Here is a 19,337-nt window from a genome sequence, read left to right as displayed (position 1 = left end):
TTCGAGCGACAAGCGAGATGCGATCCTTTCGTAAATTTTACGTTTTAATTACTCTTCCGTTGAGTTCGATTGCCTTTGTCGCGTCCAATGTTCAATTATGAGTTTCGTAAAAACGAACGAACAATCAAATTACGCGCGGAGGTTTAGATTGAATCATTAAGCAAATGGAATATCGCATTGAAGTATACTGTTGCCAAAGGAACCAGGTGTGAAGTCATAATTACTTTACATAGTAAATAGCCTCGGCATATTTACACACACAAAGAGAAAACGCACTCATTAATGACCGTAATGCGAAACTGCTGTGAGTCGACTAGTGTCAAAAAGAATATGCAGAAAATATTATCCAAAAAAAATCTCGAAAAAACATTTGCGAAAGCAATATACCCACGAAATTATTAATTTTATACGTTTCCGTTTTCCTCTTTTTTTAAATAATTATCATTTATGTAATGACAGATGTATAAGAAAATTCCTTTCTTTATATCTTAATTGGATAAAAAATAAATATATACGTACATTGCGCACATATTAATGTGCAATGTGTAATTGTAATAAATATTGTTAATACAATATATTAGATTTTCTCAATAGGAATATATCAGACCATTACGCGCATCTGCTTCATCGGCGGATCCTTCGCATGATGGACTATCGTCGACCGGATTTTCATATCGTGAAAAATATAGCGGTACCTTTATATGCTTACGATAGAATTATTTTCACGAGAGAGGCGAAGAAACGAGGAGAGAAAATATCGTAAAAGCGTAGAGGTGAAGAGAAAAAGAATTTGAGAAAAAAAAGGAGAAGAGGAATGAGCGCCGAGTAGAGGATCCGGGATCGAAATTCGGAGGACCAACGAGATTTCCGATGGAAACTGAAAACACGCGTGGAGCAGACGGGTTACCGGGAGAGAGCAGATGCAATGACGGCTGCTGTTTAATATCGGTGCCGCACATGGGCGCACTCCGAGACACATTTCACTAATATTGCAGCCAGCCAGCCAGCAGCCAGCCAGCCAGGCAGCAAGCGGCAGCTAACGGAGACGGCGCTTCCCAGTCGCGCACGCTTTACATATCTCTCGGCGCATTAATATATTCAACACATATGAATATTGCAGAGGGACCGAGAAATACATAGGAAGCGAGATGGAGAAAGAAAAACAGAACGAGAGAGAGAGAGAGAGGGAGAGGGAGAGGGAGGGATGGCGAGAGGCAGACAGAGATGATGTACTCGCCAGCTAAACCATTGTACCTATCTTGGGCTTCATGAAATCTGCAGTTCTCGCTTTCGCTCTTTCACTATCTCTCTATCCCTGTCTCGCGCTCCCTTCGCCTCTCATTGTTCCGCGACAGAGCTTTGTGCTTTGTGCCTCTCGCAACTCCGGAACTATTTCCGTGGCTTTGAATAAGGAACTAATGAATACGAACTGTGGATGGTGGCAAGCTTATATATTCCCCGACATGTATCACGTTTATCGTACGCGCGCGCTCTTCTTTCGCGTTCGATTCCATTTCCTTTCTCGCATTATTAATGTATGGTGGTCTTATCGAAAAAATGATAATCAAGAACGGATAACTTTAATCTTAAAAAATTAATATTCAATCTAGAGTAAAGATTGATAATTTCCGCGTTCGCGATCGTCAATCACGAGCAATTTTAACCGATAGCATCCTCTCGAATCTGTTTCTCTACCAACTATCTTCGCCGATGCGTTCCAGCTGCGCCATACAGTTTCGGCGAGAGGTTTTCGAACGAGGCATTTTCTACCTCCATGGGAAACCAATTACCCTCCCACCCTCTTACAAGAATGGCCGCCCCTTTGGGACGATGGTATGCAAGAGTCCAGTGCGCGCGCGTGCATACGTTCGAGAGCTCGGGAACACACGCGTGACAACGTAACGCGTGCACATAATATATAGATATATGTATACATATGGAACATGAACGTGAGTACGAAGTCACGTTCGTATTTTCACACAATGTTTCGCTACACATATATGTATATATATGTGCAGACACGTATGTGTGCGTCCGACTCCTTGGCAATAGAGGCTGGAGAGAACTGAAAGGAGAAACGGAGAAAGAGAAGACAGGCTGGGAAGAACGAGAGAGAAGCAACGGTGATGGATCGTCCAATCAGTGCCGCGAGATGGAGCACGAGAGAAACGGAGCGAGTGAGGAAGCGAGACCAGGAGAGAATCTTCTCCACCTATGGCATGGTACGCGGTGGACGATGAAAAAAAAGAGAGAGAGGAAGAGCGACAGAGAGAGAAAGAGAGAGGGAGAGGTCATGGTCGGGTCGGTCTCTTGCTAATCGAAGAACACGAGGTGGCCCTGTGGCGGTTCCGCGCGAGAGAAACTCTACCTCGGCTATTCTCCTCTGCCATCACCTATCGCTGGACCGGCTATTGTGTAACTTGCTCTCGACGAAGCAACGAATTCTCTTCCGCGAGACCGATAGTCGTGATCTCGAGTTTCCCTGATATCGCTCGATAAAATTCCAATTAATTCATATTTTCGAATCGCTTTACGAACTTTTTATTTTCGTCTCTTTTTACGGAATCCTTCCCGCCACGCTTACAGCTTTTATTTTATTTTACATCATTTTATTTTATTTTTATTTTTATTCCATTACCCTATTATTTTATATTGACTGACCTATTTTTTTCATTAATTTCCTCAGTAAAAAATAAAGATTAATAAAGTTTTAAGATAACTCGTATACTTTCTTCCTCAAGAACTTGAAGAAAAATTATTGATGCATTATTATTGCTATTTTGTCAATAGAACCGAATATTTATATATTATAATTATAATCAAACAATTGTTGACATGTATTAATATAATAAAGCAAGAGATTATCTTCTCCCACACACGCGAATAATTTTGTACAAAACCGGGTTGAGCGTTTATCCGTATTGTATCGATTACGTGACAAGGCTATGGTTGCTTGCTCCTGGAGGAATCGCGGTGTACCGAGACAAACGGAACTGCGGTCGAAAGGGTTGAGTCCAAGGGTCGCGAGCCGCGAGGTTGAACATCGCTCAAACTACCGCGTACAATACCGGCGAGGATCCGCGTTGCGGAGGAGCTTCGTCGACGAATGTTTGCACGCGGAACGCCACGAAAGGATACCCGCAATGGCGTAACGAGATAATCAAACGAGATATTGGTATAATCGCGCAAACTTTCTTTCATTACTCTGTTTTCTCAGCTTACATAACGATCTAATCGAGGGAATCATATCTTACTTAATTGCATTTATCTTACATCTCTTTTTGCATCAACGTTCTCTATGTTTCGCTTCTTATATCGAGATTAGCAAAGTCACTTTATATGGATTATACGATAACCGTATGTATAAATATACGTGATACAATCGTAAATTCTTTCGTCGATGAAAAAGCTAAAAACACACTCGTTACATACGTCAAACCTCGCGAAAAAGTCTCTATTGCATAAACGCAGTGCACAATTTATTGACGCTACGAATCCAAGATTGTTGCCAAAATAAAATGAATTTTTTATTTATAGATAGAATTATATTACATGATGTTTAAGGTGCTTTCAACATTTTCCATTTATAATTTTTTTCTCTCGACTCTTTTTGCGCCTTTAATTAACAAACTTTGCCAATTATGATATTAATGAACGACAATGACGACCGTGGAGAAAGTATATATCCCATTAGACAAAAAACAAACGCAAAGTGCGGCAACGAATGTATGACCCGAATGATATATCTAGCTACGTCAATTCTCTTTCATCACCCATAGACACCCGAAATGCACTGCGGGAGATTGAAAAATGATTTTCTAGCAACGATGTAGCACGAGCTACGCCACTGTGCATAGAGTGGCGAAAGAGAGGAAGAGAGTGAAGAGAGAGCGGCTAACAATGGCCGCCAACCAAAACATCCGATAAATCTAACCGGCCCGGACCTCAAGCCCCGAGGGGTTTTAAACTCTCTCACCCCAAACGCCAACGCGGGCGCAACCCTTACATTACGTTACACACTCACGGAAAAGGGAGCCATGCCGTGTGCTATTGCAGGGCGAGATACGAGGGAGCGGCGAGAAGGGAGGAGGGGGGAGGGGGAGGGGGGCACAGTACGGTAGTTCCGCGCGATGGGAACGGCGAGAGGAGAGAGACGTGATGTGCGACCCACGAAAAACCAAACCGAGAGAATTCCACCCGTCTACCTCCGTTCACCTCCTCTTTCACCTCCGTTCCTCCGGCATTCATCGCTCCCCGTCTCGGCTAACCTCCTTCTACCAGTAAACGTAACGAGATCTGCCCGCGCGCGAGCGGTCGTGTACCGGTTCTGACGAAATTTCGACAAATTTGTTTTGCTACCGCATCCTAATTCGTTTTGTCCCACCCTGTTCGAAGCCGCGGTCGAAATTCCGTCTCGACGAACGCGCGCTTTGAAATTGCGATGGGAGTTACTCAGCTCGGAGACTTTGATTAATGATTATAAATAGAATCCATCGAGACTCGAGATATAAAAATATTTTGCATTTCATTTTCATCAAATCAAGTCGCAAAAAGATAAGCTCGAGTAAAGCTCGAGAACGAAAACGCGAGGAAGATCGGACCAAACTTTCGCAGCGATCGTGTTTACAATGATCGGAGAAAAATCGCGACGTCAGTCAGGACGTGCCATTTCGAACGCGTTCTTACGAAACTCGAAATAACACGAGAGAGACGTCGGCAGATATCTCCGTCGCCGCGCTCTTCGTATAATAGACGGCGAGACGGAAATATGCAGTCAGGGAAAACGCGGAGGCACGCTAATGTCGTCGTCGACGCAGAAACTTGACTCTCGTCGCGCGACGTATCGAGAGTTAAACGACGCCTGGAATCCCGGGATTCCTCGACAGTCGCGCATAATCAGACTCGTCTACGATATTCCGCGCCCAAGCTGAGTGGCGAACCGCGTTTCCGCGTCGAAGAATGTTGATAGTTATCGACTAACGTATGCAAGTTTGACGTGCTGCTTGCTTAAAGAGTATAGAAAAGTGTAATTTATAGTTAAGGATGTGCACAGAAAAAAGCTCGTCGAATGATAAGATGAATGAAAAGGGTGGGTCGTTCCTTCAAGATTATACGATGTTTACCTCTCTACAATAAAACAACGAAGGATAAGTCTATATAGATAGAAGTAAACGTATACATTCATTGTAAATTTGGTATTTTACATCGATCTTGAAAACGTAATTCGCGCTATAATATCATTTGGAACGTCAACGCTATCGCCGAATCGAATGAAATTTTGCAATCGCGCGTCGCCATTAAATACCTCTCGTTATTCGCGCGCTACATCGAGATCGACTCGATGCTCCTGAATACGGAAAAAAGGATTCACGTGAGGCCGCGCGAAACGAAGGTGGAAACGAGAAGAAAAAGTAAAACCCTTTCTCTCTGGACGATGCGCGAGCCCAAGTCCGCCCCACCTTTCCTTTACAGATCGGCTCGAGAGGAGCGGCGTCCGCGCGGCCGTTTGCTCGCTCCGTGGGCGGAAGGAAGAGGTCCAGATGAGGAGAACGAGGAGGACGAGAGGCCAGAAAGAGGGACAGACAGGTCGGCCCGAGAGAGGAACCCGCGGCTGCCATGGTTACCGTCGCATTCCCGCCTCGCCTCGTTGCCATGGAGACGACGGCATCCCCTGGTCCATCTCGTTCTCCTCTCACCGCTCTTTCCGCTCTCTCGCTTTCTCTGCTCCGCTCGCACGACAAGCCGGCTCGCTCGCACTCGCGAAATTCCGTCTTCCTCGCTCTCGAGGCGCCAATCTTCTCTCCGACGACGACGGGCGGCTCGTTCTCTCGCCCTCGCTCCGTCCTTCCTTCGCGGAGGATACCGGAGAGAGGGAAGTCGAAAAAGAGAGAAACGGACGGGAGAGACAGCCCGTGGACGTGTACGCATGCGCGATACTTGGTCCTCCGCGATATCGAGGCTCGATGACTTTCCGGAACAGTTTCATCACTTATCAAACGCGAATCACTGACGCAACCTCGTAATACACTCTTGCACGATACTTATCTGTGGCATTCGAGAGGATCTTGATGTCCCTCCAAGAGAATCGACGCAATGTCGCTCCTTGTTGAAGCGAAACGTGCACGAGATCGCGCATGCGTGATAGAATAGAACGAAAAGACGGAAGTATAATATCAAAACATTTTTTCTTTTTAAATCTTTGCTTCACTCATTATCTTTTTAAAAACTATTGTAATATCGTTCGATTTAGCTTACATGTATATTCGGTATTGATAGTGTGTAAGCGCGTGAGATATTTTCGATTATATTCGCCGGTATCTATGCGAGTCGGGTTTAATTTGGAAATAATAAACGGAACTTCCGGCGAATTGTCTACAATTTTGTACACTGTGTATGCTCGTTAACTATCGCCAAGCAAAATTATTCGCGCGCGAAACAAACGAGATGTAAAGCGTTCCGTTTCATAAACCGCGGTTCTGATTGGCCGTCGCGTCATCCGATATCAATATTTATTCAACGCGGCGAATGCCCGAGGCCGATTAAAACTTGTTTATACGGCCAACGATTCGCTCCTCCCACTGAACGCACACGAAGTGCACGCATAAAACGATTGCGCCTTTTCTCTTTGCCTTACGCATGGCACGCACGATTAAAAATGATTGAAGATTAATTCAGGCGAGAGTCAAAATAAATTCACGCATCGTGAATGTCATTACGCGCAGCTTTACACTGTGTATTACGCACTTGAAAAGTATTATAATTAAATATGTTGGGAGATGAAAAAATTAATTGCTTCCAAAAAAATTGCAGAGTCGTGCAATCTTTAAAAGGCACTTAATTTTTGCAATTATGATTCATGTTATTTGTTTATTCGACTCGTTGTCAGAATTATTTTTCAACGCTCTGAAATTCTCTCAAGCGCAAAAGTTAACAAAAAATAGCAGTAACAATTGTACAAATAAAATGACAAAAAGAGCAAAATACAAAAGAGTATATAGATAAATTTTGCAGTCAAAATATCGAAAATTATACATGCAATTGAAATAGAAAATTATAGAAAAAAATATTCAGAGAGCTTTTAAAAATTTTACAAGTATATCAGAGAAAGAGAGAGCGGACGAAAAATAATATCAACGGAAAAAAATAATAATCGAAAAAATAATAATTATTTTTTACTGTTAAAAGATTATTAAATGATGATCAATAAGTTCTAACAAAAATTCATAAAAATTAATATTAAAATTTATTACATTTGATGATGCAAACGAACGATTGATGTGATATCATCTTCGCGTCTAAAAAAATCTCTTAGAAATCACTGCAACGTATAAGCGCGTTATGTACAAGACAAAGTATTATATAATTGAAATTGATACAACGAATTTTTATTATTTCGAGATTGCTAAATGCAGTTTTTGATTGAGAGCGACGCGCTTGTACACATATGCAATAGCGAGAAATGTTACAAAATAATTTCAGATTTATACGAAGAACTCGACTTACCGGGACTGCCGAGGAAGACGGAGGAATAAAGAACACCACGACGTGCGTCGCTCGCCGCACGTTGCGCGTCAGGCGGCGAACTCCATTCTCTACGAGGACACCATTTACCTGAAACATTTTTTTTCATTGTTAAAAGAAAAATTATTACAACATAATTATGATAAACTTAGTTTCTCAGTCATCCCATTTGCCATTCGTTCTTTACGACATTAATAAACATATATATTTGTAAGAAGCACGGTTGCGTTAAAACCGGATATCGTGCATATTTGCACCTTCAGCAAAGGTATAAAAAACTTAATGTTAGAGAGGAACAGTAAATCTATAAATCTCCATTCTCAAATCAACCAACGCCGTTGACACGCTTTAAATGCATTATAGTAAAGAAGATATTACCAAGTCAGTGGTTTGAGTTATGGAAAAAATTCCTCAATGGATTTGTTTCGAGATAAAACGTCGAAGGTTACAACGCTACATTCGAAATGATGTAGAAAAATCGTACCGATTGCACGAAATAGCCTGTTTTCGTGTAAAAATAGATGTTCTAGTATCGATCCGCGCACGAAAACATTATGCGAATACCGCGGAGAAAAAGTATGCAGAAGGGGTCGATGTGGAGAAAGCAAAAGATTCGTGATGGTCGGCGTCACGACTTCGGTCAAACAGATTCTATCGCGTACTCTGCTCTATATATGTATGCTATTATAGCGCTTACATTCTTTTTTCAGCGGCTAACATGCGACGTTAACTCTATGCGATTTACTCCGCCAAGAATAATCCTACCAATTATGTAGATTATAGTAATTAGTTAAGAGTGCACAGGAAGCCACACTTATGTTGAATTGCGTGGCATTTATTCGTCGATTACATTATTCAAGCGTAGTATCAATCAATTTCGTCACGTGAACCTTGTGATCGAAAGAATATTTTATTTATAAAAAATATTTTGCTTACGAAAAAAATAAGAGAATAATTTCTTATTTATTTCTTTGTGTAGCAAGGCAAATTTAATTTCTAACTCCCATTTCCAAATGATTTATCAAGCGTTACTCGCGGCTACAATATTGCAATCTTCCACGTAAATCCTGCGATCGAAAGGTAAAAAGTATTTTACTTATAAAAATAGTTCACCTAAAGAAACAAGACAATAATTTCTTATTTTTTTCTTGGTGCAGCAACGCAAATTCAGAGTTTCTCCCAACTGATTTATCAAGCGCAGAGCACCACTCGCGGCTGCAGTATTGCAATTTTCCAGATGCGAAAATAGGAAAGGTATCTACTTTATTTCCAGGGAGATCCCGGCTGAATGAGGATACACGGTAAGAAAGGGTGGCGCCGGGGGATAAGAGTAAGCCGCGGAGCGAAGTAATTTCACACGAGAGAGTAGGGTCTCGCTGGGTGAGAGAAGATCCCGCGGAGCTATAGTCTTATCTCGGAAATATAGCGGGCACATCCCCCTGCGAAAATTATATTCTTGGAAAGCAGAAAATTGCTTCGCTTCAGCCCATCCTCTGTATAAGCGCGCATAGTGCACCGATATTAAGTTCTTGTAACATTTTTGCATGCGATCAATTATCCCATTACCTTGCAGAGATGCACGCAGAGACATAAATTTCAAATAAAATATGTGAAATCGAATCCTTTCGATGGATTCGACGGCAATTAATGCCGAATATCATTTCAAAGTCCGCGTTCAATTCGAGTATAACTGGCTCGCGCTTCAAACTAATGGATTTAAAAACGAATCCAACGTTGATTATAGTGTGCCGAGCGATGTGCGTTTAACTCTCTTGATTGTTACGGTCACGGTACGTCCCGTCAGTTTCTGGTGAAACGAAATGACAGGGCTGCGTCGGTGATTCGAAAATAATGGTTATTCCGACACGAGGGACAGCCGGGATCGTGTTAATGACAAGAGATTAGTGTCCTGGCACCTGATCCATGGGCAAATCTATCGAAACAAACTTCTCTTCATCGATATCTTGTTGTACAAGTTAAAGAAACGTTGAAAGATACAGTGATAAAGCGTTGAATGCTGAACGTTCGCGTGTAAATATCCAAAGTGTATTCTCGCTTCGACATAGAATATCTCGTTGACGGAGATTTCATCTTTCCGCGGCGCGGATAAGTGAATAAACAATATATCAGGATTATTCAAAGTCATTTGCTCGCGTTGCCGACCCATTACGCACCGGCAGACCATACGTCACGGCCATTTCGAAGTCCTCGGAGGCACAGGTCCTTTGGATACCTGTAGAATCCTAGGATATGGGGTGGGGCGAATGGATGGAGATTTATAGCCGCTAGGAGACAGGGTGTAATCATACACATCGCCCCATCAACTCTGTAACTGTGATTTACCGTGGGAATTCTAAAAAGTTCTGGAGTTTCTACCGTATTTTCACCCAAACTCTCCGAATTTCGGTACACGGCTATGACGACTGTCATATGTCAAATCTATGTGACATTCGTGAACGTATACGTCACGAAATGCTAAGAACGTTTTATTCGGACGAACGTATAAAACAAATTTTATAAAAATCTTTTGCAAAAGAATAGAGCGATGGGCTTGAGACAGAACAAGGATCAAAATATTATTTCTAAAATTTTGATAATATTAAAGATGAATGAAAAATTAACTTTTCATTTACGCGTCTGCAAAATAATCATCGCATCTGGCAGCGAGTGCAAAAAATATTTTCTCGAAAGAAAAGAAGACTCGTTAGATGGTATCAAGTGAGACGTCTTCTTCGAATGATTACCGTAGCTAAATTGCGAGTTAACTTTGGTCTAACGGGTTCGTGTGTTCGCGATAGTCATGCCACAGGGCCGAGTCATGTATCGGGCAAAGCCCTGGAGGGGTACGATCGGTGGGAGGTGAATGGACCGTGATACGACGAGTACGTCATCTTTGCCGGCAACTGAATTTGTATAGCCACGATGCGCGACGCAAATTCCCGCTATGGGGCTTTATTTTTGCGCCGAACAACAGCTGACGGTTATAAATTGGAATGTAACGCGCCGGGCACGCGACGGACGTCGTTCGTCCCTTCCTGCGTCGCCGGAGATTTTTCCATGACTAATTGGTTTCGGCAACGGAAAATTCAACGGAGCCACGCGTATTATTTATTTTTTTTTAATCCTCGATAATCGTTGCAAGTTGTCGCGACTTTGCATATATATTACATAATACATTAAATTAAATTAAATACATTATGCAAAAATTCCTGAAAAAGATATTATTAATTTTATAAGCAATTTTCTTAAAAATGTGTCTGCAGAAATGTTGATAATTATAAAAATTTCAGTATATATGTACTATGAAATGATTTCGCATCATCGATCCACGAGTCTTTCAGATCGAAATAAGGAGATTCGGAGAAGACGATGTCAGTACTCGGCTCTGCCGCTCGTGGAGAGACTGTAGCGGATGTTATAAGATATAGGTGCGTACCCAATAACCCCATCACGTCGGAGATGCTTCCTCGGTATAAATAAATCAATATAACTCGCTTCTACCCTTAGACACCGCCCTCTTTCGCCGTAAGGAAGTGACGTATGAGGCTCGCATCCTCAAGGCGAGGGTTGAGGAGGCCACCCTGTTATTTCACAGTTAGGCTCGTCCCTCTCATACCCCTCTAACTCCCTCAACCATCTTCCTCCACCATCCAGACCGACCTGTATGTCCCTAGTGCCGCTTCCAAGCGCGCACGAGTCCCTGGGGAAGCTTTTGTCCTCGAGCTGTAAGCGACTTCCTGACAGGCCAAGTTTGCACCTGCTCTCCTTCTGGTTCGTCCATGTCTCTCTCTCTCCCTCTCTCCTGCTCTCACTTCTTCCAGCCGCTCTCGGCATCTTTTTCGCTCGTTGTTTCACGTGTTGCTCTATCTTTCTCCCTCTCCCCTGCGCGAGCTCCGCCTAATCTTACGTCGCCCGCACCACCGCCATCACCACCCCCTCGACGTTACCGGCGCGTAATTTATTCGTGCGCGCGCGGGATGGGTATCCTCTCTCTTCGGCTAAAGGTAATCCGTAGATCAGCGCGTCGGATAAACCGGGCGTGTCATTATATACGTTCGAAATTATTTTCGAATAATCCTCGCCGTCGACACCTCAAACTCAGTTATCTTAATTAAAATTACCCTTGCTACGGGACTCGAGGCGAATCGGATGTTTACGCGATTTACGGTAATAATGTCGGTGGTAAACCCACTCGCTTAAAGTGACAGGATTTGTAAGCTGTTTTCTGTGAAAATGCAGATTATTTATTATAAGGACGTCAAATCGCAAAACGCATTATATATCATTTTTAAATTTATATAATGCTCTAAAATTTGTATCAACATTTCTACAGAGAAGAGTTTATAAATAAAGCAAAAAATTAAATTATAAAGCAAAATTGCTTTTTTTTAAAAACATACTGCGGAATAAACGAGTATTGTTTCAAGGTTGTTGGGCGATGTCATGACGTAATTGTTATTTTCCATTTGCGAGCAGAAACACCGTCTTTCCCCGATAAATAGAAGGCGACGGACGGAGGTTTGCGTTCGCGTAGATGTCGGAGATGCCGGGTGATTAATGACGCCCGATAGACGTAATTTGTTGCGGCTTGCAAACTCAGGGATGCCGTTTCTCGGTACGTCTTTCAAATTCAAATTATTGATAAACAGGATGGTGTTTGTAACAGCCGGTACAAGATGTTGTCGGACGAAGTGGGACGACTTCACTAAGCGCAAGCGGTACAGTAATTAATTTCAGACAGCATGTTACGCGATTTTCGTTATTTCGAGTCGGGATAGTTATTATGTATCTCATCTTTTAGTAACAGAAAATTCTTGCGCATGCGAGCGGAAAGAGAAACTTGTAACGTAACAACATAATACGCGCGATTAAGAATTATATTAGCGTCGTATAAAATCATGCGTAGATATTGAACAAACTAATCGTTGATCTTAGACGTTATCGTATAGCGCATTATTCAGATAATTATTTAGGTTTTGTAGATAATAATATACGTCCTCATTCATCTGCGCGTGATTTTAACATTAATTACAATCAGCACGAATGTAAAAGAACGCACGAAGAATAATTTAATCGAATTGAAACACAATAAACTGTATCAATCGCGCACTATCTCGAATGAAAAGGCATAATTCTTAATTGGAATAAAGATATGAGAGTGATACGTGCGCTCGTTTAATCGTCGCGTTAAACTAAGTGTGCCGCGAGTGTGTTTTCCGGTCGCGAATACAATGTTGTCGCGACAAACGGATGCGCGATTATCATTAAATGCGTAATAGCAAGAAACGGCATAATGGAAACGGTCGAAGGGCCCGGACGGTCAAATCGGACGATAAGATCGAACAAAGGTGTTAACTTAACTTAACGACGACAGCTGAGAACACCGGGCCTCGGCTGTGCGCACCAACGCGCCTTCTTCACCTCCTCCGTTTCCTCCATAAAACGCAAATTCACAATTAACACTCTTTCATTCGCGACAGCCGAATTTACGCTGGCACTTAGCGTGTACAGCGATCGCGCACCTTTCGCTCGCATTTTAAGTCCTTATCGCGCGACACCTTCATTACATGCAGACACTGTTTCAAGAAGCATTTTGGAGTCTGAAATTACTCCTTTTTTTCTCAGAACCACCAGAGCGTTAAACAATCAAAACAGTGTTAAAAAATGTGTGTCTCTCGCATTCTGTGACATATACAAGGGAAGGCATATCAAGCATAACAATAGAATATTTCTAAAAATATATCGAGATGCTTCCTATTAAAAACATTTCTTAATTTCTTCTCTTTTTCTCTCAACAAATTTAACTGCATAAAAAAATTATTATATCTGAAAAATATATATTTATAATTTTACTTAACATGTTTTTTCATTTTACTAAGATCTATAAAAATATTTAATTGTAATACTCTTTATATGTTCCTTATTCTATACATAAGAGATAAAATAAAAATAATACTCTTGGAAATAAATTATTCTCCTAAACCTCTGTGACAATTTAATGTTTACGCTTAATTTTCATTAATTTGTAATTTAATTTTCATCATAGTTATACAAAAGTTCTAAATATTAAAAATATTATAATTAACCGAATCAATAATCATCGAATATTATATATTTTGACGCATTGATTAATTATCTTTATTTACTTTCGTATTGCCAATAATTCGATAAAAATCGCTATCGATCTCATGACGCGAGGTGCTTGCATTAATACCATAAATCAGACACTTAATCTTCGAACAAGCGAAATCGATGCAATAATGCTCCGCCTCGTCGCGGATCTCACAATCGTGAAAGTACATCGTCGATATCGGATATTGCAATCAATCAATATTGCAATTTTAATACGTTATTAAAGGAGCAATATATATTTAATCGAAATTCTTGATATTCAGTGTGTATTTTGTAAAATTATATGATCCGCACCGCGCGTCGTTAGGATCGAAAAACGTTTATCGCGCCGCGATTTATCTCCTTGAAATTATAAATGCAGTTGACGTCCGATGCCCACGAGGATATAGTTAAATTAATAGCGCGCGCGGAGAACGCGCAACGTATAGTCGGATAAGCAAAAGCCGGGCCCTCGGCCGTAGGTGGTGGACGGTTAGAAATCACGGCGAGTGACGTCATTGCTCGTGACTCGTGACACGCGCCGGTTTAATTAACGTTACAATGCCAAATCCGTGCGTGTGCGCGCCGGAAGGTGGAAACCGAGAAGGCAAGGGTCGACGCGCCGTGCGCGGATAAACCGCGTACCCGGCCGCGGAACCTCCTCTCTTTCTGGCACTCTGCCTGCCGACCTCCGATCCGCCCCCGGGGGCCCCGGGACCACGTTCTCCGAATTACCAGCCCCGTACCGCTGCAACAGCGCTGCACTTAGCGTAAATTCACGGCGAATCGACGGCGCTTGACGTTCCCTTTCCCTAGCCTCCCTGCTCCTCCTCCGCCAGCTCCTCTCTCTTCCTCTTTCTCTTTCCAACTCTACTATTCCGCGAAACGATCGCCATGTCGCTAATATAGACATATATATATTTTATCGACATATTTATGGAAAATGTTCTCCTACTGTCATGGCTAAGTTCAAGATTAACGATACATGTGTAGAAAACAGAACCGAGAGCCTTGCGAAACCGCCAATAATTTGTCCAAGTCGGCAAAAGCCAAAGCTATGAAAGAAAGAGAGAGCTCTGAGGAGTTATCGATATCGCTTTTAATCATTGAATTTTATCTATTTAACAGAAATTGCTTGTTCAACGTCACCATTTCGATACAAGATCGATATGAAATCTCAATCACATTCGTCTCGTTTTTCATCCGTTTCTCACATTTTTTACTTAACATTTCTTTCCGATTAGACAATAACGCATAGAAAGGGTAGAAGGGTCATACACGGAAAGACGATAAAGCCGAGATACCACAGCGAAGCGATATTATTCGACGAGTCACCGCGTCTCTTTCTCTCTCTCTCCTTCTTACGCACCGCGTGCATAGTGAGGTTGCGAGGTCGTGAATCGCGTGAGTGCGTGTGCGTGTTACGGCTATGTGTCGCAGACCGGCCACGACACACGGGACCGAGATAGGAGAGATTTAAAATGTTACGGCAGGTCGGGAGGACTAAATGATGATAAACTATCTCGGCAGTCCCGGTAGGCTGACCCTGCACGACGACTTGAATTACGGCCGTAAAACAAAACTACCCGATGCCAGGCGCGCTCGACGAGAAACGAAAGACGTATTCGCGCCAATCTGTCCGAGCGAAGCGCCGAAATGCATAATCACGCGTACAACTCGCGTGGCTTTCGTGCCTCTCTTGCACCTTTTTTTATGCCCGCGCGGATGATTAATAAACGTATAAGCTTACAGTTATATTCTAAAAAAATATCGATTAAACATTATATTATTTCATAAAACGTCTATTGTACTTTTTGCATAACGAGATTATACCGCTCGATATCTCGGAAATAATTGAAGCATCGGCAAATTTAAAAATCATCACCGTCGTCGCGATCGAGACAATTATTACGTTTATCGGACAATAGATTGTAACATGATTCGATATATTAATACTATCGACATATGACGTTGAAACGTGCGAAACGAAAGAATACTGGAAAGCATCCGCTATTTATGGCGAGTACTCATTTGCTCATAGAAACCTTAACGGGATTCGATGGGTAATATATCACGCTGACATAGAGATCCTAACGACATAAACTCGCGATTTCGCCCGGTTATTCAAAAGACGCGCGCTTTTTTAAACGCGACAATTTTACGTCGTAAAATCGAACGATCGGGATTTTTCTCCGCGAGTTACGTCGCCACGAATCTCGCTCACACTCCCCTCTGTCCCCTCCTACCCTTCGCCCTCAAGTCCCAATCTCGCCTCCCGCCGCACACAGCCAGGATTATTAATTCCCTCGTTAAAATCCGACCCGCGGCGTCGCCACGGTTTGTTATTTACGAACGAAAATTGTAAATACGAACGCACGCGTATCGACGCGCGGCCACTCCCGCGGCCGCGAGCAATTAATAATCGCATCGGAGCTAATTAAATCCGGAAAACATGCAAATGCACTGTTTATATTTCAAAGCGACGGTCGATCGAGTGCAACGACGGATAGGGGGGGTAGGAGGAGTTGCATGCCGCTGGGAAGAGCGAGGAACCGTCCGCGCGCCCACCGAGGGGGATTCGAATTATAAATTGTCCATAAAAATACATAAAACACAATCGCGCTCTATTAATTACTGTTTTACGATCGCACGCTGCGGTCTATTAATGCGCGAGCCCGCTGCAGGCGGGAACAGGCGAGAGGTCAATTGAAAAAAGACTGAATATACGATTTATCATAAAATCGACAATGTACATTTCAGATTAGGATTATCAGAAGAGTAGAAAATTGGATGAGAAAAAAAACTCGCTTAATCTTTTCGGTGACTCAATATCAGTCGTTCGTTTCAAAATGGCGACCATAGTCGTACGCGAGCGCTTGGCAACTTGGTTACTTTCGAAGATTATACCGAAAAGATTAATCGAAATTACACCGCCCAGAGACCGCTAAGAGAGAATTACTTACGGGAGAGGTATAGTCGCGCGTAGATCAATTCGATTGGAGGCCGGACGTGGTAATCTCGTCGTGAGATCTGCAAATTAAAACTTCGTCGAAAGGATCGCGCGCGCGGACTTGCAACGACGACGCATTCAAACGCGCGTAGCGCCTTGCTCGTGCTGCCAGCTAGCGAGAAACGCGAAAAGCGCCGGCGACGCTGTCGGCAACGCCGCGCGGCGTCGCTCGCGCGAACTACCGCTCGCTCGTCTCCGTCCATCTTTAGTCTCTCTCTTCCTCGACCGGCACGATGATTGCACTATGTGGCTGGTGCACTCTCTCAGGGTCCGTGCGGCGGGATCGACGGCGACGCGATGGAAGGAGAAAAGGACACTCGCGCGAGAAGGAAGAGAACGGTGCGCGATCGACGGGGCCACGGTGCTAGAAAGAAAGAGAGAGAAAAGGTACAATCGAAAAGGAAAGATGGAAGATCACCGCGCTGACCCCGCGCTTCTCTCTTTCCTTCTCTTTTTTTTCCTTGTCGGGTAATTACGTCGTTAAGCGCGAGGCAATTAAGACGCAAGAAATCGAGCAACAATCACATTTACGGGGCTGCCGCTTCGCTACGGTGTATTGATCCACGATGGTGGCCGAGGGGGGGAGGAAGGGGGTGGTGAAGGGGAGGAAAGAGCGAGCCTGTCGGTTGAGCGAAACGGAAAGAGAAAGGGAAGACACAGACGAGGAGCAGTCGGACAAAAAGAGCGGTGATGTTTTGTTAGAATCGAAGTGCTGCGCGCCGCACCGAAGCCAGGATTTTTCCGGCCGATGCAGCAGCCATTCGATAAAACCGGACGTATAACTGCCTTGGTAACGCGGAAGTCGATGTTGCCTGCCTGAACATTGACGACGAAAAATTCGAGATTTATGTCTGGCGTTTAGATGAATGTAGCAAAGTTCAATCAGAACCTCGGTTAGGATAGAGATTTTCTCATCGTGCGAAACATTGAACAATAAATAAGCAAACTTCTCTTTATTCGCGATAATAGGAGATTATTTGTAATTTAATCAATGAATTAATCATTATTGTACTTATGATTACGTATCATTGTGAGGCAAAAGCGACTTTTAGTAATATATAAATATAATGAGTATCTGTTCTCGAGGATGTTTCGCAAGAAACATTCTCCAGACGTTCCTAAGACGGCGATCGCGACTCGTCAGAGGCTTTTCCTTCAGCATTATAAAAAGTGCGAATCAAAGTAAATGCATATCACGCTTGGCTATATGAAGTGTATTGTATGTTGACAGATAAACTGCAGCCGATCTGGGGAAAGATAAAAGGAAAACGCGCAACTTTATCGAATGGAATATTCACTACAGGAACTTAATTTAGAAAGCATTCATAATCAACACAAACGCAAAATGAGTAAGTAAATAATAAAAGATTTTATTACATTTATATATCGAGAAAGTCGCAGATTCTTTAATAAAAATTTTTTTAATATTAGCAATTAATTTGCGAATATATAACAATTAATCATTTGCGAATATATCAATGTTCGCTTTATTTCTACAGAATACAAATTAAGTTTGCAAAGTATAAATTAATTCGTAACGATGAGATAGCGAGAATTTAATTTGAACCTAAGAAAGAATTTAATTTCAACCTAATCTAAAATTATCTAGAAAGAAACTGAATTAGCTAGATAGAGAAGTGAAAATCTTCCATTCATTTTATTCCTGATATTCTTATAAAAGAGAAAGGGAAAACATAAAAAGAAATCGATATATATTGATGGACGTAAACGCGCGGCAAAATGACAAATCAAAACAACAAATCAAAGTACTAGTAGATTAATATATCGTGCAGTTGTTTGAACATGAGACACAAAGGTATACCGTTATCACAATAGTAAGATAATTACATGTTATCGTCTTTGATCCGTCTCGCACTTTGTATATCGATTTTAGCGATATGCGATATACATTATTTAGATATACACATTTTAAATACTTGGCATTAAAATTTTATTTTAAAATGTAAGTTTACTCATTGATGATATAAATTTTTATGTATGTACCTATATATTATACGTCCATATCTACACTGAGAAAAAAAAGTTGTTGACTAAATCGTTTAATTAAATTATTATTTATTTAATTGAAGTAGTTAAATATTTAAGTTAAATAAATATCACGTTAGATTTAATATGTATTATTTAATTTAAATACTCAAATATTTCAATTAAAAAGATAATGAAAAATATAATTTACAGTTTAGTCAAGTTAACAACTTTTTTTTCTCAGTGTAACGTAAAAAAAATAAATAAACTTTGATAGATGTATCAATATTATAATGTATTATGATTAGTAATGTATTAATATTACAATAATATATTATATCTGTTTCAAATGAAAGATTATTATGGCGAGTAATAGCAATTTAAAATATTTGTTTTAAAATGATGTAGATAATTTATTAATTGAAATATAATATCATACGATATAATGATAATTCCCTTACGTCGAGCATTTTAGTATAATTAGGGATATAAGTATCAATAAATGATTTGTCGCGCGCCATTTAATTATGTCGAAGAGATATTGTAATCGTTTTTATACTTAAACGAACCCATACATCGATCGTTTAATGAAAATTCGCCTCACATTATACGACAGGATCGAATTTATACGGCAACTGTGCTAAGAGTACAGCTATACGAGTGGAATTATTTTACATTAATTTTACCACGAGCTACGATAAAGACTGAA

General features: G+C 41.6%; 1 protein-coding gene and 1 long non-coding RNA gene across 9 annotated transcripts in view; one reads left to right on the top strand and one right to left on the bottom strand.

The window, feature by feature from the left end:
* The window catches only part of Hth (Meis homeobox homothorax), a 425,203-nt gene that overhangs the window by 171,683 nt on the left and 234,183 nt on the right, over positions 1-19,337 (bottom strand). For 5 of the 8 annotated variants that reach the window (XR_014440459.1, XM_083108981.1, XM_083108986.1 and 2 more), the window contains one exon: positions 7,505-7,611. Coding sequence is in view for 7 of the 8 variants with exons in the window: in XM_083108981.1 (XP_082965107.1) it covers positions 7,505-7,611 (107 nt within the window). In the remaining variant the exon portion in view is untranslated. Of the gene's footprint in view, positions 1-7,503; positions 7,612-19,337 lie in introns of all 8 variants that reach the window. The other 3 variants (XM_083108987.1, XM_083108985.1, XM_083108982.1) reach the window with 1 other exon arrangement.
* The window catches only part of LOC145977200 (uncharacterized), a 29,008-nt gene continuing 26,475 nt past the window's right edge, over positions 16,805-19,337 (top strand). Inside the window, exons 1-2 of the long non-coding RNA XR_014440461.1 lie at positions 16,805-17,029; positions 17,874-17,991. This is a non-coding gene — a long non-coding RNA (uncharacterized LOC145977200). The remainder of the gene's footprint in view (positions 17,030-17,873; positions 17,992-19,337) is intronic.

This window comes from Camponotus vicinus, unplaced genomic scaffold, assembly GCF_025532165.1.
Source record: "Camponotus vicinus isolate PSW18456_S1 unplaced genomic scaffold, iyCamVici1.0 SCAF_9, whole genome shotgun sequence".
NCBI lineage: Eukaryota > Metazoa > Arthropoda > Insecta > Hymenoptera > Formicidae > Camponotus > Camponotus vicinus.
The sequence above is the reverse complement of the archived record's forward strand: the minus strand, read 5'-3'. Positions and strand labels throughout refer to the sequence as shown.